The 22,666-nt window shown below is 40.8% G+C and overlaps 1 protein-coding gene and 1 pseudogene across 2 annotated transcripts in view; both read right to left on the bottom strand.

The window, feature by feature from the left end:
• Positions 1-1,852: 1,852 nt before the first annotated feature.
• Positions 1,853-22,666, bottom strand: part of SEC24A (SEC24 homolog A, COPII coat complex component) — a 75,597-nt gene continuing 54,783 nt past the window's right edge. Inside the window, exons 18-23 of one of the 2 annotated variants that reach the window (XM_002815893.4) lie at positions 19,554-19,729; positions 13,592-13,729; positions 11,620-11,724; positions 8,708-8,800; positions 6,118-6,221; positions 1,853-4,799 (exon numbers count right to left, since the gene is read on the bottom strand). In XM_002815893.4, the coding sequence (XP_002815939.2) occupies positions 4,685-4,799; positions 6,118-6,221; positions 8,708-8,800; positions 11,620-11,724; positions 13,592-13,729; positions 19,554-19,729 (731 nt within the window). In that variant the 3' untranslated portion in view covers positions 1,853-4,684. Of the gene's footprint in view, positions 5,492-6,117; positions 6,222-8,707; positions 8,801-11,619; positions 11,725-13,591; positions 13,730-19,553; positions 19,730-22,666 lie in introns of both variants that reach the window. The other variant, XM_054556567.2, reaches the window with a different exon arrangement.
• LOC112133544 (U6 spliceosomal RNA) lies at positions 13,171-13,270 on the bottom strand (annotated as a pseudogene).

Here is a 22,666-nt window from a genome sequence, read left to right as displayed (position 1 = left end):
GGTTGCAGTGAGCCGAGATCACGCCATTGCACTCCAGCCTGGGCAACGAGAGTGAAATTCTGTCTCAAAAAAATAAACAACAAACCAACAGTAATAAAACTATAGACATTAAGGATAAAAGCCAAGACGGGTGGATCACTTGAGGCTAGGAGCTCGAGACCAGCCTCGTCAACATGGTGAAACTCTGTCTCTATTAAAAATACAAAAATGACAGGCATGCGCCACCACGCCCAGCTAATTTTGTATTTTTAGTAGAAACGGAGTTTCTCCATGTTGGTCAGGCTGGTCTCAAACTCCCGACCTCAGGTGATCCACCTGCCTCAGCCTCCCAAAGTGCTGGGATTACAGGCATGAGCCACCGTGCCTGGCCAGTTATCTTCTTATGACACGAGGGTACAGAAGACAATGGAGTAATATCTTAAAATTATCAATGGAAAAATAACCTTTGATATAGAATTTCAAACCCAGCTATCCTTGAAGAGCAAGCATCAAGAATTCAGTTTATGACCTCCCAGACATCTATGTAGGCTATTTAAAGCACCTTCAGCAATAGTTTTTTCATTGACATAATTTGGATGCACAACATAGCACTACTTAGTAATTGGCAAGTTGTTCGTGCCACTTTTTACTTAAAGAGACTGGGTCTTGCTTTCTTGCCCTGGGTGGAATGCAGTGGCACAATCATGGTTCATTGCAGCTTCACACTCCTAGGCTCAAGGGATCCCCCCACCTCAGCCTCCTGAATAGCTGGGACTACAAGTGTGAGACACCATGCCCCGCCACTTTTTTTTTTTTTTTGAGACTGAGTCTCACATTGTCACCCAGGCTGGAGTGCAGTGGTGCGATCTTGGCTCACTGCAACCTCCGCTTCCCAGGTTCAAGCGATTCTCCTGCCTCAGCCTCTCAAGTAGCTGGGATTACAGGTGCCCGTCACCACACCCAGCTAATTTTTTGTACTTTTAGTAGAGATGGGGTTTCACTATGTTGGCCAGGCTGGTCTCAAACTCCTGACCTTGTGATCCACCCACCTCGGCCTCCCAAAGTGCTGGGATTACAGCACTTTTTTTTTACTGGGATTACACTTTTTTTTTTTTTGAGATTGAGTCTCGCTCTGTCGCCCAGGCTGGAATACAGTGGCGCTATCTCAGCTCCCTGCAACCTCCGCCTCTCAAGTTCAAGCAATTCTCATGCCTCAGTTTCCCAAGTAGCTGGGATTACAGGCACCCACCACCATGCCCAGCTGATTTTTGTATTTTTAGTAGAAACGGGGTTTCACCATATTGGCCAGGGTGGTCTCAAACTCCTGACCTCAGGTGATCTGCCCACCTCGGCCTCCCAAAGTTTTGGGATTACAGGCATGAGCCACCACACCTGGTCTATTTTTTTTTTTTTTTTTTGAGATGTAGTTTTGCTCTTGTTCCCCAAGCTGGAGTGCAATGGCGCGATCTGGGCTCACTGCAACCTCAGCCAGGGTTCAAGCGATTCTCCTGCCTCAGCCTCCCAAGTAGCTGGGATTACAGGCATGCGCCACCGTGCCTGGCTAAGTTTTTGTACTTTTATTAGAAATGGGGTTTCACCATATTGGCCAGGCTGGTCTCGAACTCCTAACCTCAGGTGATCCATCTGCCTTGGCCTCCCAAAGTGCTAGGATTACAGGCATGAGCCACCACGCCCAGCCTACTTTTAAAAACTATTTTGTAGAGACAAGGTTTCGCCATCTGGCCCAGACAGGTCTTCAACTCCAGGCCTCAAGTGATCCTTACACCTGGGCCTCCCAAACTGCTGGGATTACAGGTGTGGGCCACTGTACTTGGCTCATATCACTTTAAATAACTAGTCACTATATATAAGCTCTTTTCAATTAACTTTATTGAATAGCCAAGTTGATAAGTTAGCACAGATCAAACGATTGTTTGCATGGGTTACAAATGACTTTTTTTTTTTTTTTTACAGGAATAAAACAGTGAAAATTACAAACTGTAAAAAGGAAGACGAATCTTGTCTCCAACGTTTCAGAGAAGCAAGATTTAACACAGCACATTGAAGATCAATACATACTTGAATTTGAGAACAAGAATTTAATATTACAATATTATACACTACTTTACAAAATTAAAATTTCTATATAAGGATTACATTTGTAATAGTTAACAAAATTTTGAAATCACATTTGGTGGTCCCCTAGATAATAGCTGTTATGTATCTTTGATTAGAAGAAATAAATCTTTATTCTAATTATTGCAAAACGGTCTATTAGACTCAATACATTAAATTAAAAACAGTGAAAATATATGCAAACTAAAATAAATGGTACTGCTTGAGTGACTATTAGTATGTCAGACTTACAGAAATGTTATTTTAAAAATCCTAGAAATTAGAAAAATAGAGTACTTTTTATGGTAGAACTGCCATGCTCAGATTTAAATACCAAGATTGCCCTTGTCTGTTACATTAGTAGTTGTAGATCTGTAGAAAATTCAAGGATCTTTCATAATTTACAACTATGATTAAAAAAAATATGGCATAGTGTAAATATTAGTTGCTTTACATCAAAAAGTAATATAAGATGATATGGCAGGTAGTGCCCTATTGGGGGGAAAAAAAAGAATCAAACTAAAAAACACATTCAACATTGCAAAAAATAATTGCTTTATATCAGTATCTCCAAAGGCTCATTCATTCTCTCATTATGTGGAAAACAAATATTGTGAATCCTAACTAAAGTTATGTTTTTCATGACCTGTTATAAAATTATTCTGAATTGCACATGTTACACAGTATCTAAAATAATATTTAAAAGTAAATTTGTGAAATATACTAATAAAGCATGTGGTAATAACAAGAGTCATACCCACTTAGGGATGTAGTGAGGCACAAGGAAGATTATCCCTAAAAGTACAAATGTTTCCCTCTAGAAGATTCTTTACTACTAAGAAGGGACCTACAAATCACTCCATTTAAAATCATGTTAAGAGGAACATTTTAGTTATTTTAAGAAACATCAGCATATAGTGACTGTTTCTTTAAAAGAGGGGATAATATAATTTGCTACAATTTGAAAATTGCTTCTTAATAGATGAAGCAGCTTTCAAGAAAACTTCCAGTTCAATGTGCCACTTACACACTGCAAACCAACCTTAACACTGCTTAAGGGAGATATTTTCATAAAACATGATTATTTTGATCCAGCTGGCAAGCAGTAGTTGTATACTGTAGAGGGACTGCTTCTTCCCTATCCCAAACAACTCAGTTAAAGTCAGCTCATATTGATATAAACCTGAAAGTTACTATTCCATTGGTGATCATATAAGACCAAGATTGTAAACACATTTTCTAACCCATTAAAACAAAACAAAAAACCCAAAAATATTTTGATCAAGTATTATACATGAACATATTTAAGAAATTCTTAAGACAAAATCTGTGAAAACTGAGCCAAACTCTTAAAGATACTATGTCACAGCACTTTAAATATACAAATGTATAATTTACCTATTTGTAAACAAAATTCACTCAATAGTTTTGACTATAATATTTCTCTAGCTGAATCAAGAAAGCAGTCTCTTAAGGATTTTCAGAAATCAAGTTTCTTTCATAACTTTAATATGTTGGATGTGTATAATCTTAATATCCACCAAATCAAACAGCAGCATTTATGCTTTAATAGATTTTCATATTCAAGCATAAATATTTCTTATGAATGACTTCTAATTTAACAATTAAACTCCTTAGAAAAATGTTACTGATGTATTTGAATAGCACTTTAGAAACCTTTCATTTCTTCACTCTCATTTCACCAAAAACCCCCACTTTTATTATATACCCAGAGCAGAAATGCACCAAATAAAATCCACTTAAAGGATCAAGATTAATTTAAAGTTTCTTATCTCCCTATTATCATTGCCAGTCCCAGTGTTTATGAAGACAGCTCAAATTCTTTTCACTACAGATTAAGACAGTATGTCCAACTCTTCGTCAGGAAATCAGAAAACCACCTAATGATAGTTCTCACTTCAAATCAAAGTGACTTTGTTCTTCAAGTATAAAGAATACTGACAGATTTTAAAGCCTGAATGTGTTTCTTCATATTTTTCTCAAGCTATACTAGAATTAGTTTACTCTAGTTTTAGTCAACAATCCTTACCCTTCCTTAACAAAGAAAAAAAAAAAAAGACACGTGTGGGGAATGAATTCTAGTTTTCTTACATTATATTTACTTCCCATTGTTTTCATTTTAAAAACATCACTACCAATGAATTTGTAACTTCCCTGCAACACTTAGGTTTGTGAGGTTTTAAATGTAGCAGCCAAAGATTCAGAAAAATTAAAAATGAGAAATATACATATAGAACACAGAAATCTTTATTTTACAAAATGTACTTTGCCTCTGCAATATTGTCTTGTCTTATTTTAATCCATAACAACTCAAACATAATTGGCAAGAAAAAAGTATCCAATCATATGTTGCTATATTCTGATTTGAAAAATACAGTATTTGAGTTGCATGTTTGATTCTCTGCTGTGGTCTTTTATTTGCTATAGGTTGTTGAAATCACAGTGAGAACATCTCAATCATCACATTAGTCCACAAACATAATAGAAAAAGAAGGTATTACACATTTCCAGGTATTCTGCACTATCATGACATTCCTTAGAAATAATTAAGTCAAATTTCTTCATTCATTCATTTATTTACTTGTTGCTGTATATGCAACAGGAATTCATAATATGATAATGCAGATTCTGTTCTGTCTTCTATCATGTTTTGAAGGAAGTTTGCTTTCATTGGACTCTCATCCCTTAGGAATAAAAGCAAAAAAATTTAGGTAAAATGTAGCAGTAAAATAAACAGACTTGTCAGAAGGCTTTTGATTTCCTCATAACCATAATAACATTTACTATATAAACAGTTACTTCTAGAGGCTTTCTCTGAGAATACTTGGTTGATTATGTAAATTTCAAGTTGTTTAAGGGAAAAGCTTATGGTGGAATTAAGAGAAATAGTTGATCCAGAAATTCCATTTCTGAATATATATCCAAAGGAATTGAAATCAGTATATCAAAGAGATGTCTGCACTTCCATGATCATTGCAGCATTAATCACAATAGCTAAGATATGGAAATAACTGAATGAATGGATTTTTCAAATGTGGTATATATATACAATGGAATTCTACTGAGCCTTTTTTTTTTTTTGAGACAGAGTTTTACTCTTGTTGCCCAGGCTGGAGTGCAATGGCATGATCCTGGCTCACCGCAACTTCCACCTCCTGGGTTCAAGCTATTCTCCTGCCTCAGCCTCTCGAGTAGCTGGGATTACAGGCATGTGCTACCATGACAGGCTAATTTTGTATTTTTAGTAGAGACGGGGTTTCTCCATGTTGGTCAGGCTGGTCTCGAACTCCCAACCTCAGGTGATCTGCCCGCCTCGACCTCCCAAAGTGCTGGGATTACAGGCATGAGCCACCGCGCCCGGCGACTTCTATTCTGCCTTTAAAAAACAGGAAATTCTGTCATTTGTGACATTATGCTGAGTGAAATAAACCAGGCACAGAGAGACAAACACCACACAATCTTACTTATGTGTGGAACCTAAAAAAGTTGAACTCATATAAGTAGAAAGTAGAATTATGGTTATTAGAGGCTAGGTGGCAGGAAGTGGCTGTGGAGAAGGAAAGGAGATGTTAGTCAAAGGGCACAAAATTTCAGTTAGGATGAATAGATTCTGGTGATCTATTACACAGTATGATGACTATGGTTAATAATAATGTATTGTATATTTTAAAATAGGCAAAATAATGGATTTTAAATGTTCTCACCACAAGAAAACAATAATTGGCTGAGAAGATGAATATGTTAATTAGCCTAATTCGATCATTTCACAGTGTATACATGTATCAAGAAATCAGTGTACCCCATAAATATATACACTTATTAGTCAATTAAAAATGAAAAAAGTTCAGTATTTCCAATAATTGGATATAAGGCATGATTTACTGCTATTTATTGAGAATTCTTTTTCTTTCTTCTCCTTTTTTTTTTTTGCTATACTCTTGTCAGGTCCTGGCAAGGACAAACAAATTGTTTTACTACTAGCAAATGGAAAATTCAACTTACCTTATTACATAAAGTACTGGGAAAAATGGTCTCTGCTCTCTAAGCCAAGAGATGAAAGCTATTATTCTGGCAGATTCTGGTGTATCAAGTTCTGGAAGGTCTGTCTGTTAACCAAAACCAACAATATCCAATTACTTTAATTACATATCTAATGTATGGTCTATGGTACTTTTCAAATTTTTATTTTTTTAATTACTTTTTTTTTCTTTTTTGTGACAAGGTCTCTGTTGCCAGGCTGGAGTGCAGTGGCATAATCATGGCTCACTGCAGTCTCAACCTCCAGGCTCCGGTGATCCTCCCACCATAGCCTCCTGAGTAGTTGGGACTACAGGTGTGTGCCACCATGCCTGGCTAATTTTTGTATTTCTTGTAGAGATGAGTTTTGCCATGTTGCCCAGGCTGATTTCGAACTCCTGGGCTCAGGCAATACACCTGCCTCAGCCTCCCAAAGTGCTGGGATTATAGGAGTGAGCCACATTGCCCGGCTTACTTCTCAAATTTAACTTAATTTATTTTGAGACAAGGTCTTGCTCTGTTGCCCAGGCTGAAGTACACTGGTGTGATGACGGCTCACTGTAACCTCCACTGCCTCCCAAGGCTCAAGTGATTCTCTCACCTCAGCCCCACCAAGTAGCTGGAATAAGAGGTGTGTGCCACCTGCCAGGTAATTTTTGTATTTTTAGTAGAGACGAGGATCTCACCATGTTGCTCAGGCTGGTCTTGAACTCCTGGGCTTAAGCAATCTGCCCACCTCGGCCTCCCAAAGTGCTGGGATAACAGGTGTGAGCCACCATGCCTGGTCTTGAATTTTAACATGTATATGAATCACCTGATCATCTTCTTGAACTATAGATAATGATTTAGGAGGTCTGGGACAGGGTTGTGGTCCCGAGATTTTGCTTTCCTAAAAAATTCCCTCAGTGATGCCAATGCAACTTGACTTGGGACCACAATTTTCTACGAATAATCTAGAACAGGAGTAGGCACACTTCTTAAAGGCCCATATAGTAAATACTTTAGGCTTGCAGATCATTTGGTCTCTGCTGCAACTACTTAACTTTGCCATTGTTTTTTATTTTTTGAGACAGAGTTTCGCTCTTGTTGCCCAGGCTGGAGTGCAACGGCGTGATCATGGCTCACTGCAACCTCTGCCTCCCAGATTCAAGCGATTCTCCTGCCAGAGATTCTCCTGCCTCAGCCTCCCGAGTAGCTGGGAGAGTAGCTGGGATTACAGGTGTGCACCAAAACACCTGGCTAATTTTGTATTTTTAGTAGAGATGGGGGTTTCTCCATGTTGGCCAGGCTGGTCTCGAACTCCTGACCTCAGGTCATTCGCACGCCTCGCCTTGAGACGGGGGTTTCTTCATGTTGGCCAGGCTGGTCTTGAACTCCCGACCTCAGGTGATTCGCCAGCCTCAGCCTCCCAAAGTGCTGAGATTAGAGGTGTGAGCCACCACGCCCGGGCAACCTTGCCATTGTTACACCAAAGTAGCCATAAACAATACATAAGTGAACAGGCATGGATGTTCCAATAAAACCTTATTTACAAAAACAAGTAGCAGGTACCCCTTGGGCATAGTTTCTAAGCCCTCATCTAAAAAAACCTCTTAGTTCTTCCCTTCATTTTAGCATGACATCAAGAATTAATTGATTCGTTCAGGTATTATTAAAAATATAACAATTTCTTACTCATTACTTAAAACGCTTAGTCATCTAGTCCAGTAGTTCTGTTTAAGGCCTGAAAGCCAGTGCTTATCCTAGCTATAATCCTGACACAGCTGTCTTTTATTTATTTATTTTTTGAGACAGGTTCTTGCTCTGTTGCCCAGGCTGGAGTGCAGCAGCACAATCACTGCTCACTCCAGCCTCAACCTCCCAGGTCCTAGCACTCCTCCCCTTTCAGCCTCGTAAGTAGCTAAGACCACAGTTGTGTGCCACCATGCCCAGCTATTTTAAAAATGTTGTGTAGTTATGGGGTCTCACTATGTTGCTTAGGGTCGTCTCAAACTCCAGGGCTCAAGTGATCCTCCCACCTCAGCCTCCCAAAGTGCTGGGATTACAAGTGTGAGCCACCACGCCTGGCATATCTATCTTTTTTTTTTTTTTTTTTTTTTTTTTGAGATGGAGTCTCGCTCTGTTGCCAGGCTGAAGTGTAGTGGTACAATCTTGGCTCACTGCAACGTCCACCTCCCGGGTTCAAGCGATTCTCCTGCCTCAATCTCCTGAGTAGCTGGGACTACAGGTGTGCGCCACCATGCCCAACTAATTTTTGTATTTTTAGTAGAGAAGGGGTTTCACCATGTTGGCCAGGATGGTCTTGATCTCTTGACCTCATGATCAGCCCGCCTTGGCCTCCCAAAGTGCTGGGATTATAGCATGAGCCGCTGCGCCTGGCATATCTGCCTTTTAAATACATAAATTCCCTAATGATTCTATGAGTGGAGTCATAGAATCCATCAATATGAAAACCTATCAATAAAAATTTTTGGTATGATTTTGTTATTATTTTCTGATAATCAAAATAGGGGATATTCATGTTTTTGCCAACTTTGAAATGCCCTTTATAATCACTATAATAAAAGAGTCTTACCATAGGCTGTGGAATTGATGCATAGTTTTGAACTCCTAGAACTTGGCTCAGAAAATTCTGTGTACAGTTTTTTCCAACCCAAAGCATCAGTACCTAGGGACAGGAATAAAATTATTTTGAGATGTAGCATACATAAAGGTGAGTCTGTTGAGTGAGTACATTTATTTTTATTTTATATATATATTTGTGAGATAGGGTCTCACTCTGTCACCCAGGCTGGAGTGCAGTGGTGTAATCTCGGCTCACTGCAACCTCCGCCTCCTGGGTTCAAGCGATTTCCCACCTCAGCCTCCAGAGTAGCTGGGACTACAGGCGTGTGCCACCATGCCCAGCTAATTTTTGTATTTTTAGTAGAGATGGGGTTTCACCATATTGACCAGGCTAGTCTTGAACTTCTGACCTCAAGAGATCTGCCTGCCTCAGCCTCCCAAAGTGCTGGGATTACAGGTGTGAGCCACCACACCCAGCCTGAGTATATTTTAAAAGGTCAAAAAGGTAAGTATATTTAGTGAGTTTGTACAGCCTTTAACTGAATTAATAATAATTAGTATTTACCTGATGAGACATTTTATGCTTGGCATGAAACAAGGAGGATATGGAGGGGAAAGGTGGCAGACAAATGTACTGTCATGAATCACTCACTGAACAATGGGGATACATGCTGAGAAACGTGTTGTTAAGTGATTTCATTGTGTGAACATCATAGAGTGGATTTACACAAGCCTTAATGGTATAGCCTACTGTACCTAGGCTACAAACATCTATAGTATGTTACTGTACTGAATACCGTAGGCAACTGTAACACAATGCTAAGTATTTGTGTATCTAAACATAGGAAACGTATAGTAAAAATATGGCAGAAGGGATAAACAGTACACCTGTATAGGGCACTTACCACGAATGGAGTGCACAAGACTGAAAGTTGCTCTGGGTGAGTCAGTGAGTGATGAGTGAATGTAAAGGCCTAGGACATTACTGGACACTGCTATAAACTTTACAAACACTCTACATTTAGGCTACACTAGATATATATAAAAAATTTCTTTCTTCAATAATTAACCTTAGTTTACTATAACTTTATAAACTTCTTTTAATTTTTTTTTTTGAGACGGAGTTTTGCTCTTGTTGCCCAGGCTGGAGTGCAACGGCACGATCTTGACTCACCACAACCTCCACCTCCCAGGTTCAAGTGATTCTCTTGCCTCAGCCTCCCAAGTAGCTGGGATTACAGGCATGTGCCACCACGCCTGGCTAATTTTGTATTTTTAGTACAGACGTGGTTTCTCCATGTTGGTCAGGCTGGTCTCGAACTCCTGACCTAAGGTGATCTGCCCGCCTTGGCATCCCTAAGTGCTGGGATTACAGGTGTGGGCTACTGCGCCCAGCCTCTTAATTTTGTTTTTGAGACAGGGCCTTGTTCTGCTGCCCAGGCTGGAGCGCAGTGGTATGATCTCAGCTCACTGCAGCCTCAACCTCCTGGGTTCAGGTGATCTTCCCACATCAGCCTCCCAAGTAGCTGGTATTACAGGTGTATGTGACCATGCCTAGATTTTGTATTTTGAGTAGAGACAGGGTTTTGCTATATTGCCCAGGCTGTTCTCGAATTCCTGGGCTCAAGGAATCTGCCATCCTCGGCCTCCCAAAAGGTTGGGATTATAGACGTGAGCCACTGGGCCCAGCCAACTTCTTCTTCTTTTTTTTTTTTTTTGAGAATAGGTCTCACTTTGTTGCCCAGGCTGGAGTGCAGTGGTGTGATCTCAGCATACTGAAGCCTCAGCCTCCCCAGCTCAGGTGATTCTCACACCTCAGACTTCTGAGTTGCTGGGACTACAGCCTTGAGCCACCATGTCTGGCTAATATTTGCATTTTGAGTAGAGACAGGGTTTCACCATGTTGCCCAGGCTGGTCTCGAATTCCTGACCTCAAGCGATCCGCCTGCCTTGGCATCCTAAAGCGCTGCAATTACAGGCATAAGCCACCATGCCTGGCCAAATTATTTTAATTTTTTGACTCTTTTGTAATAACACTTAGCTTAAAACACACATTGTACAGTTGTACAAAAATATTCTTTATATCATTATTCTATAAGCATTTTTCTATTTTAAATTTTTTTTTTTTGAGACAGTCTTGCTCTGTTGCCCAGGCTAGAGTGCAGTGGTGCAATCTTGGCTCACTGCAACCTCTGCCTCCTGGGTTCAAGCGATTCTCCTGCCTCAGCTTCCCAAGTAGTTAGGATTACAGGCATGCACCACCACGCCCGGTTAATTTCTTTGTATTTTTAGTAGAGATTTTCGCCATGTTGGCCAGGCTGATCTTAAACTCCTGACCTCAAATGATCTACCCGCCTCGGCCTCCCAAAGTGCTGGGATTATAGGCGTAAGCCACCATGCCCGGCCCTATTTTTAAAATTTTTTATCTTTTACTTTTTAAATTGTTTTGTTAAATACTGAAACACAAACACACATTAGCCCAGGCCTATACAGCGTCAAGATCATCAATCTCACTGTCTTCCACCTCCACATCTTGTCTCATTGGAAGGTCTTCAGGGGCAGTAACATGCATAGAAATGTCATCTCCTATGATAATAAGATCTTCTTTTAGAATACCTCCTCAAGGACCCGCCTGAGGTTAATTTTTCAAAAAATTAAGTAGGAGTACATTCCAAAGCAATAATAAAAAAATATAGCATAGTAAATACTAAATGATAGGAATTCTTCAGCTCCATTATAAATCTTATGGGATCACCATCATATAAGTCATGACTTACACATCATTAATCAGTGTAAGACTGTATATAGGTTAAAATATGAAATCTGTTCAAGAAGAGAGATATTAAAGGGAATGAAACCAAATGCTAAATTAAAACAGTATAGTAGTTTGCAGTGAGGGTCAGGATAAGTCAAATTACTTACAGAGCCTGCATCCATGAGGAAAGCTCCATCTCTGCTCAGCTTCTCCACTGAAAGCTGAAGAATGGGGGGCTGAGGTATGGTTCTATCACTGATGTTGAGTGCTCCCTGAGGAATTAAGTAAAAGAGTAAAGGTTTTAAATATAGGAAATATGGAGTCACAATTAAACAACAACAAAAAATTAAATGAATGTTACCTCTACAAGTCTGGGCCTTGCTTAGGTAAATCACAATTATTCTTATTTATTTATTTATTTATTTATTTATTTATTTGAGACGGAGTTTCGCTCTTGTTGCCCAAGCTGAAGTGTAATGGCGCAATCTCAGCTCCCCACAACCTCTGCCTCCTGGGTTCAAGCGATTCTCCTGCCTCAGCCTCCCGAGTAGCTGGGATTACAGGCATGCACCACGACACCCGGCTAATTTTGTATTTTTATAGAGATGGAGTTTCTCCATGTTGGTCAGGCTGGTCACGAACTCCCAACCTCAGTTGATCCACCCGCCTCGGCCTCCCAAAGTGCTGTTACAGGCGTGAGCTACCGCACCCAGCCAATTATTCATATTTAAATATAAAGAAAATGACGAAATAGTTATCACTTATCTAACTAAGCTACTGTGACTCCCAATAAAGCCAAACTAACTTCTGATCTTGTTTTTTCTTTCTTTTTTTTTTTTTTGAGACAGAATTTCACTCTTGTTGCCAAGGCTGGAGTGCAATGGCACCATCTTGGCTCACCGCAACCTCCGCCTCCCAGGTTCAAGTGGTTCTCCTGCCTCAGCCTCCCAAGTAGCTGGGATTACAGGCATGCGCCACCAAGCCCGGCTAATTTTTTGTATCTTTAGTAGAGAAGGGGTTTCACCATGTTGGCCAGGCTGGTCTCAAACTCCTGACTTCAGGTGATCCACCTGCCTTGGCCTCCCAAAGTGCTGGGATTACAGGTGTGAGCCACTGTACCTGGCCTGAAAAGTTTTTAACCAAAACATTACTTCCAAAATATATATCTTAACTTGATCACAATTTTAAAAAGATTATGATTTAACATTTTCATTCTTGTGACTTTAATTCTGGCAAATTTCTACCAAAGGAAAACAATGTTACAACTTAGATAACTATTTTTTCTTTAATTCAAGGACACTGTTACATTGAACTGGGTGTTCAGATGTAATTTCACTCTCAGATCTAGACGTGCACTTGTTCCAGTCTGGAATGATTTCTGTAACAAAAAACCCCCATTCCCCAGAAAAAATATATTTTAAAAATACACCCAGAACTTTTTTTTTTTTTTAATACTTTTAAGTTCTGGGACACATGTGCAGAACATGCAGGTTTGATATATAGGCATGCATGTGCCATGGTGTTTTGCTGCACCCATCAACCTGTCATCTGGGTTTTAAGCCCCACATGCATTATATTTGTGCTAATGATCTCCGTCTGCTTGTCCCCACCCCCTGACAGGCCCCAGTGTGTGATATTTCCCTCTCTGTGTCCATGTGTTCTCATTGTTCAACTCCCACTTATGAGTGAGAACATGCAGTGTTCGGTATTCTGTTCCTAAAAATGCTTCACGAATTTGCATGTCATCCTTGCGCAAGGGGCATGCTAATCTTCTCTGTAGCATTCCAATTTTAGTATATTTGCTGCTGAAGTGAGTAAAAATGCACCCAGAACTTTTAAAATGTCAGTTGTTAAAAGATCGATTTGTTTGAATAAATTAGTAAGTTGCTCTGGTCAATTTGACAATCTTTCCATTTCTTAGATCTGCTCTACAGATGGTATTTTAGGAAACTTAAAGGCACTATTTTTAGGAGCTTCCCTATACTAAAATTTCTTTACTCAGACTTAGCCAAAATAAAATAAAATAAAATAAAAGCTAAAGCCTTAAATAATAAACAAACCCTTCCTCATTTCTGTACTGGACTATGATTAGGCTTACTAATCTTCAAGTAAAAGCCACAAAAAAGCAATCCATCTTACCTCATCTGAGAGATTGTCAACTCTATACAAACTGGGATGAGTTGTGAGCATAAGGTAAACTAAGGGCTGGTTTTTCACTTGACACATAGCAAAAATGCGTTCATCTAGACGTGCATTTGTCCCAGTCTGGAATGATTTCTGTAACAGAAAACCCCCATTCCCCACAAAAGAACATATTTTAAAAATACATCCAGAACTTTTAAAATGCCAGTTGTTAAAAGAATATTTTCAGAGAGAATTCACAAATTTACTGTTAATTTTTTTAAAGTATCTTTTTTTAAGAAGTCACACACATCTATTAAACTGTAGGTATAGCCCCACTTAAAAGTCTTTTGAAATTAACTAACTGACCATGGCAAAGTTATCTGATCTCCACAGTGTCTGTTTCCTAGTTGATAAAATAGATCTAAACACTCTATCTACCATATTAACGACAGTGATAATGATGTAACAATCCAAGCAACACCATAGGAAGGATGAAGTTATATTGCAGATGACAAAGTAAAGGCATACATGAAGGACCAAAAAGATATCCATTACGTCAGTGATCCTTTTTCGTACCAGGGACTGATTTCGCAGAAGATAATTTTTCCACAGACTGGTGGGGACACGGTGGAGGATGATTTTGGGATGAAACTGTTCCACCTCATATCATCAGACATTAGATTCTCATAAGGAGCATGCAACCTAGATCTCTCGCATGCGCAGTTCACAATATGGTTGGTGCTCCTATGAGAATCTAATGCTGCCACTTATCTGACAGGAGGCAGAGCTCAGGCAGTAATGCTCCCTCGTCCACTGGTCACCTCCCGCTGTGTGGCTCAGTTCCTAACAGGCCACCCGCTGGTACCGGTATGTGGCTGGGGGGTAGTGCACTTAGAATACTGCACTAAGTGGTCCATAAGTGCTGGGTGACGATTAATGGCAGCTGTCATTGATTCTCCCACCATACAAACAATGTAACAAAGAATACTAATAAACAAGAAAAAATAATACTACTACAAATGAGGAAAGCTTCTTAGTAAAATGAGTTAATAAGTAACTATGATATTTAACCATTATTATTTTCTTTACACAGATAAAAACGGAGAAGAAAAAAGTTATGGGTAAGATTTGTTTTTTTTTTTTTTTGTGACGGAGTCTCCCTCTGTTGCCAAGCCTGGAGTGTAGTGGTTCGATCTCTGCTCACTGCAACCTCTGCCTCCCGGGTTCAAACGATTCTCCTGCCTCAGCCTCCTCAGTAGGTGGGATTACAGGTGCGCACCACCACGCCCGGCTAATTTTTTGTTTGTTTGTTTGTTTTGTATTTTTAGTAGAGACCAGGTTTCAGCATGTTGGTCAGGCTGGTCTTGAACTCCTGACCTCATGATCCGCCTGCCTCGGCCTCCCAAAGTGCTGGGATTACAGGCGTGAGCCACCGCACCCAGCCAGTCATAGGTAAGGTTTTAAGTATTCCAATTGATGGAAAGGAGTAAAACAGGCAGAGAGAAAAGAATAATGAAATTACATATTAAAACAAGTACACTGACTATATTAAAGGAAGATAATAAAAGCTCTTAAGATTTTAATGGAAGAAGGAAAGTTCCATCTATTCATTCAAAAAATATTTCCTGAGTGTCTATTATATACTAGGAACTGTTCTAACTGCTAGGACAAAAAAATGAATGAAAAAGATAAAAACCCTTGTCCTCATGGAGCGTACATCCTATTAAGGGAAGAATAAAAAATAAGCAAAATATGTGGTATGTCAGTGATAAATGCTATAGGAAAAATACAGGAGGTAAGAGTGATTAGGAGTGTCAGGATGGTGAGGGATGGGGTGGGATTAGGGTATTGCATATTAAATGGGGAAGATCAGAGAATGTAGTTTCAAGAAAGGCCTGAAGGAGAAAGAAGAGCTCAGATTTTTAAATGTCAAAATTTAAATATTTCGGCCGGGCGCGGTGGCTCACGCCTATAATCCCAGCACTTTGGGAGACCGAGGCGGGAGGATCACGAGGTCAGGAAATCGAGACCATCCCGGCTAACACGGTGAAACCCCGTCTCTACTAAAAATACAAAAAATTAGCCAGGCGTCGTGGTGGGCGCCTGTAGTCCCAGCTACTCGGGAGGCTGAAGCAGGAGAATGGCGTGAACCTGGGAGGCGGAGCTTGCAGTGAGCCGAGATCGCGCCACTGCACTCCAGCCTGGGCAACAGAGCGAGACTCTGTCTCAAAAAAAAAAAAAAAAAAAAAATTTAATTTTTCCAGGCACGGTGGCTCATGGCTGTAATCCCAACAATTTGGGAGGCCGAGGTGGGCGGATCACGAGGTCAGGAGATTGAGGCCATCCTGGTTAACACGGTGAAATCCCGTCTCTACTAAAAATACAAAAAATTAGCCAGGCATGGTGGCACGCGCCTGTAGTCCCAGCTATTTGGGAGGCTGAGGCAGAAGAATCACTTGAACCCAGGAGGCGGAGGTTGCAGTGAGCCAAGATTGTGCCATTGCACTCCATCCTGGGCAACAAGAGCCAGACTACATCTCAAAAAAAAAAAAAAAAAAATTAAATATTTATGTAATCTGTGTACCTATACTCAGAAATAGAAATACATAATTTGAGTTAAAGAAGTGAGAACTAGAGACCGGGCACGGTGGCTCATGCTTGTAATCCCAGTACTTTGGGAGGCCATGGAGGGCGGATCACAAGGTCAGGAGTTCGAGACCAGAATGGCCAACATAGTGAAACCCTGTCTCTACTAAAAATACAAAAAATTAGCTGGGCATGGTGGCGGGTGCCTGTAATCCCAGCTACTCTGGAGGCTGAGACAGGAGAATCACTTGAACCCGGGAGGTGGAAGTTGCAGTGAGCCAAGATCATGCCACTACACTCCAGCCCAGATGACAGTGTGAGACTCCATCTCACAAAAAAAAAAAAGAAGTGAGAACTGTAGATTCAAAAGCCACTCCTACTAGAAAGTAATGAGTTGCTCTTCTCACCTGGAAAAAACTACACACAACAGACAGTAAATCCCAGAGTTCAGGAAAAATACAAGATGCAGGCCAGGTGTGGTAGCTCACGCCTATAATCCCAGCAATTTAGGAGGCCGAGGCCAGTGGATCATTGAGGTCAGGAGTTCAAAACCAGCCTGGCCAACATGGTGAAACCCCGTCTCTACTAAAAATACAAAAATTAGCCAGGCGTGGTGGTAAACACCTGTAATCCCAGCTACTCAGGAGGCTGAGGTCGCAGTGAGCCGAGATCGCCACTGCCACTCCAGCCTGGGTGACATAGCGAGACTGTTTAAAAAAAAAAAAAAAAAAAAAGATGCAGAGCAGTCCTTTATTTTTCTTATTAAAAAACTTTTTTTGTAGGGGTGGAATCTCACTATGTTGTCCAGGCTGGTCTCAAACTCCCAGACTCAAGCAATCAATCCTCCCGCCTTCGCCTCCCAAGGTGCTGGGATTACAGGCATGAGCCACTGTGCCCAGCCAGCAGTCCTTGAACAGTTCTGGAATCTGGAATGCTGCTTCAGGTGCTTTACTAACATGAGTTGTTTCTTTTTTAATTAAAAAAATTAAACAAATTTTTTAATAGAGACAGATTCTTCTTTCTTGCCCAGGCTGGTCTCAAACCCCTAGCTTTAAGCAATCCTTCTGCCTTGGCCTCTCAAAGTATTGGGTTATAGGTGTGAACCATGGCACCTGGCCAACATGAGCTTTTATCTATTTTTTATTTATTTAATTTTTCTTTTAAGAGAAGGAGTCTCGCTTTGTCACCCAGGCTGAAGGGCAGTGGTGCAATCTCAGCTCACTGCAACCTCTGCCTCCTGGGTTCAGGCGATTCTCCTGCCTCAGCCTCCCAAGTAGCTGTGACTACAGGTATGTGCCACCATGCCCTGCTAATTTTTGTATTTTTTGTAGAGACAGGGTTTCACCACTTTGGCCAGGCTGGTCTCAAACTCCTGAACTTAAGTGATCTGCCTGCCTTGGCCTCCCAAAATGTTGGGATTGCAGGCATGAGCCACCATGGCCAGCCAACACGAGCTTTTAAATAAAATTTTATAAGGGAAGTTTATCCTGAGGCAATAAGCTTGGACATTCAATTCTGGACACTGGATAAATAAGCCTACTCCACCAGACCAGAGTTTTCCTTCTTTTCTGAGAGGAAGGCAAAGAGCAGGCAGGGGAGACATGTAAATAATAAGTAGCAAATGAAAAACCCTACAAATAAAACAAAACAAAGAAAAACTCTACAAACGTTTAAACTCAAAGACAAGGATATGGAAGTCCAATCCAGATCATGGAAACAGGTGTGCAGGTATACAGGTATAAGAAAGTGTATCTAAAGAAGATTAAGGGCCGGGCATGGTGGCTCACGGCTGTAATCCCTGCAATTTAGGAGAATGAGGTGGGAGGATCACCTGAGGTTGGGCATTAGAAACCAGCCTAACCAATATGGTGAAACCCTGTCTCTACTAAAAATACAAAAATTAGCTGGAGTGTGGTGGTGCATGCCTATAATCCCAGCTACTCAGGAGGCTGAGGCGAGAGAATTGCCTGAACCCAGGAGGCGGAGGTTGTGGTGAGCCGAGATCATACCACTGTGCTCCAGCCTGGGCAACAGAGGGAGACCCTGTCTCAGAAAAAAAAAAAAAAAAAGAAGAAGATTAAGAAGTGTAATGTGCTAGCTCATGCCTGTAATCCTAGCACTTTGGTAGGCCAAGGCGGGCGAATCACCTGAGATCAGGAGTTTGAGACGAGCCTGACCAACATGGTGAAACCTTGTCTCTACTAAAAATACAAAATCAGTCAGACATAGTGGCACACACTTGTAATCCCAGCTACTCAGGAGGCTGAGGCAAGAGAATTGCTTGAACCCGGGAGGCGGAGGTTGCAGTGAGCCAAGATCGTGCTACTACACTCCAGCCTGGGTGACAGAGCAAGACTCTGTCTGAAAAAAAAAAAAAGAGAAGTGTAATGTTGCTGAAATTCTGTAGGGACAGGAAAGAGCAAAAAAAAAAAAAAAAAAAAAAAAAAAAAAATCACATATATGGTCTCTTTTTAAAAAAAAGTTAAATTTTTTGTTGGTGAAAAATTCTAATTGTATATATTTATGAGGTATAAAGGGATGCTATGATATAGTATACAATGTGGAATGATTTAATGAAGCTAGGTAACATATCCATAACCTCAAATAGTTATCACTTATTTCTCCTAACTAAAACACTGTACATTTTGTTCAATATCTCCCCATTCCTGCCCCACCACCCAGCCTCTAGTAACCACCATTCTGCTTTCTGCTTCCGTGTGTTTGATTTTTTAGCTTTCACATATAAGTGAGAACACACAGTGCATGTGTGCCTTCTTGCACCAGCAATATAATATACAATTCTTGTTCTGGAAAACTGATTATCAGTTGAATTTTTTATAATGTCACTGAAAACTTTGCTTAGAGAAGCATCTTATGAACAAGGAACTTGCTCTGAATCAGTTTTCTGTAAGTTTCTTCAGTTATTAAACTTTTCAAAGTTCAAATAAGAGGTAAGGTCCCTGTCGTCAAAAATTTAACCAACATAAAGTTACATATACAATGTTTAGGGATTCACAGGAGAAAAATTTTGCCTTTTGATGTTTCCATCGTGTTCGTTTCTTTCTTTTTGTTTGAGACAGAGTCTGGGTCTGTCACCCAAGCTGGAGTACAATGGCGCGATATGGGCTCACTACAACCTCTGCCTCCTGGACTCAACCATCCTCCCACCTCAGCATCCCAAGTAGCTGGGACTACAGGCGTGCACCACCACACCTGGCTAGCTTTTTTGTATTTTTTGCAGAGACCAGGTTTCACCGTGTTTCCCAGGCTGGTCTCAAATGCCTGGACTCAAGCAATCCACCCATGTCAGCCACCCAAAGTGCTGAGATTGCAGGTGTAGGCCACAGTGCCTGGCCATCATTGTGTTAGTTTCTGTATCTGTTTTTCTTACCTGTTTAAGGAGAGCCAACACAAAAAGTGGGAAAAGCCGCAAAGAAAAAGGAACCATGAGTCCAGGCTGCTGGTTACTTAAGACTGAAGAACGGTAAGCTGAAAGGGAGTCAATGACTGCATTCACTAGAGCATCTCGAGCGTCACTCAGACTGGCAGTCATAGATCTGTCAACAGCTAAGCAAGGTGAGGGTAAGGACAAAAAAGAAATATGATAGAAGTTTAGCTAGTCCACTGTTAAGGATAGAAGAGATAATTTTTTAAAACTATACTAAGTATCTCTCCAATTTACTACATACACAAACGAGACAAAACACAGCAGCTAAAAGCATGGTCTGGAGAACTGAGCCAACCTCTGTTGAAATGCTCCTCTGCTATTTCCTAACTGTATAATGATTTGGCAAGTAACTTAACCTTCCTGAGCCTCAGTTATGCTACTGATTGTAATCCAACATTTTATATACCAATGAGAAAGAAAAACATTGCAATTAAACACACAATGCTTTCCTGTGTTTCCTGAAATGCACAATGTTTCGAAACAGAGTTCTTTTGAAATTTTAATTTTAATTAATTAAAACACTTTTTTTGTACAAAGTCTCCCTATGTTGCCCAGGCTGACCTCAAACTCCTGGCCTCAAGCAATCCTCCTGCCTCAGCCTCCCAAAGTGCTGGGATTATAGGCACAAACCATCATGCCCAGCCCAGAGTTTTTATATTTACAGAAAGAGCTCTTAGAGTTATTTATTTATTTATTTATTTAGAGACAGAGTTTCTCTCTGTCGCCCAGGATGGAGTGCGGGGGTGTGGTCTTGGCTCGCTGCATCCTCCGCCTCCCAGGTTCAAGCAATTCTCCTGCCTCAGCCTCCTGAGTAGCTTGGACTATAGCTGGGACTACAGACATGTGCCACCACACCCTACTAATGGTTTTCTTTTTTGTTTTTTGTATTTTTAGTAGAGATAGGGTTTCACCATGTTGGCCTCTTATTTAGACAGATTTTCATCATTTGCCATGACACTCTGTTTATACGCATTTCTGCATAAAAACATTTTTTCAATACTTAAAAAAAAGCATAATTGAAGACTTCTCAAATAAATAAACTCCATCCATGTGGTACTAAAAATACATTCAATATGGTAGCAGAACCAATACTTACAAAGTTGTGACAATTTATCAAAAATCCACAAAACCCATCTATCTAATAGTTACTGCTGTCAATAATAATAATAATCACAGTTACAAAAAAATGTAACTTAAACAAAAAAATAGGCCAGGCGCGGTGGCTCACGCCTGTAATCCCAGCACTTTGGGAGGCCAAGGCGGGTGGATCACGAGGTCAGGAGATCGAGACCATCCTGGCTAACATGGTGAAACCCCATCTCTACTAAAAATACAAAAAATTAGCCGGGAGTGATGGCGGGCGCCTGTAGTCCCAGCTACTGGGGAGGCTGAGGCAGGCGAATGGCGTGAACCCTGGAAGTGGAGGTTGCAGTGAGCCGAGATCACGCCACTGCACTCCACCCTGGGCGACAGAGCGAGACTCCATCTCAAAAAAAATAAATAAATAAATAAAATAAAGGCAGTGATCTTCAAATTTCATAGGTCACAATCTTGAACATCTAATAACATAAAAGACTAAAGTGTGGGTAAATCCTTTACCAGGCTCCATGTAAAACATTTTTCCCAATAGGAAATTCAAGAAAGTGGGTAACTATTCCTGATACAGACAGAATTAAGTTTGAAGCAAATGGACCTACTGAGGCCGGGTGTAGTGACTCACAGCTGTAATCCCAACAGTTTGGTAGGCCAAAGCAGGAGGATTGCTTGAGCCCAGGATTCAAGATCAGCCTGGGCAACATGGTGAGACTCTGTCTCTAAAAAATTTTTTTTAAAGTTAGCTGATTGAGGGCCAGGCGTGGTGGCTCACGCCTGTAATCCCAGCACTTTAGGAGGCTGAGGTGGGTGGATCACGAGGTCAAGAGATCGAGACCATCCTGGCCAACATGGTGAAACCCCGCCTCTACTAAAAATACAAAAATTAGCTGGGTGTGGTGCCATGCGCCTGTAGTCCCAGCTACTTGGGAGACTGAGGCAGGAGAATCGCTTGAACTTTGGGGTCAGAGGTTGCAGTGAGCCGAGATTGTGCCACTGCACTCCATCCTGGGAGGGTGAATGAGACTCCATCTCTAAACAAATAAATAAATGAATGAGTGAATGAATGAATGTTAGTTAGCTGGGTGTGGTGGTGTGGGCCTGTAATCCCAGCTATTCAGGAGGCTGAGGTGGGAGGATCCATTGAGCCCAGGAGGTAAAGGCTGCAGTGAGCTAGAACCACACCATTGCACTCCACCCTGGGTGACAGAGCAAGACTCTGTTTTCAAAAACAAAAGAAAGAAAATGGACCCACTGAAGTCTTCCCTCAAGTAGAAAGACCACAAGAATCAAAATGATGTTATTAAGCTGTATGTATTTGAAAAGGGACCAAAAAAATCAAGAGGACAATTGTATCTGAGATGGAAATAAATACGTGAAGATATCAGTAAGTTTTCTATTGGCTCACATGATTTGGCTGCAAACAAATGTATGGTGGTAAACTGGTTTTCAATCCCAAATTCCATGACTCTAATGATCTTTATGGTACACTGCTTCTCATAAAAAGAGTATTAAATAGCACTAATATTAACCATTACATAAGATATAGTTGGCCAGGCACGGTGGCTCACGCCTGTAATCCCAGCACTTTGGGAGGCCAAAGCGGGTGGATTACATGAGGTCGGGAGTTCAAGAACAGCCTGACCAACATGAAGAAACCCTGTCTCTACTAAAAATACAAAAATTAGCCGGGCATGGTGGCGCATGCCTGTAATCCCAGCTACTCGGGATGCTGAGGAAGGAGAATCGCTTGAACCTGGGAGACAGAGGTTGTGGCAAGCCGAGATTGCGCCATTGCACTCCAGCCTGGGCAATAAGAGCGAGACTCCATCTCAAAAAAAAAAAAAAAAAAAAAAAAGATATAGCTAAGTTCAGTGTAGACAAATATATAAACATATAGAGACAGAAAGTAGTTTAGTGGTTACTTAAGGCCAGTAAGGGAGGGAGGAAGAAGTGGGCAGTAA

This window comes from Pongo abelii, chromosome 4, assembly GCF_028885655.2.
Source record: "Pongo abelii isolate AG06213 chromosome 4, NHGRI_mPonAbe1-v2.0_pri, whole genome shotgun sequence".
Lineage (NCBI taxonomy): Eukaryota > Metazoa > Chordata > Mammalia > Primates > Hominidae > Pongo > Pongo abelii.
The sequence above is the reverse complement of the archived record's forward strand: the minus strand, read 5'-3'. Positions and strand labels throughout refer to the sequence as shown.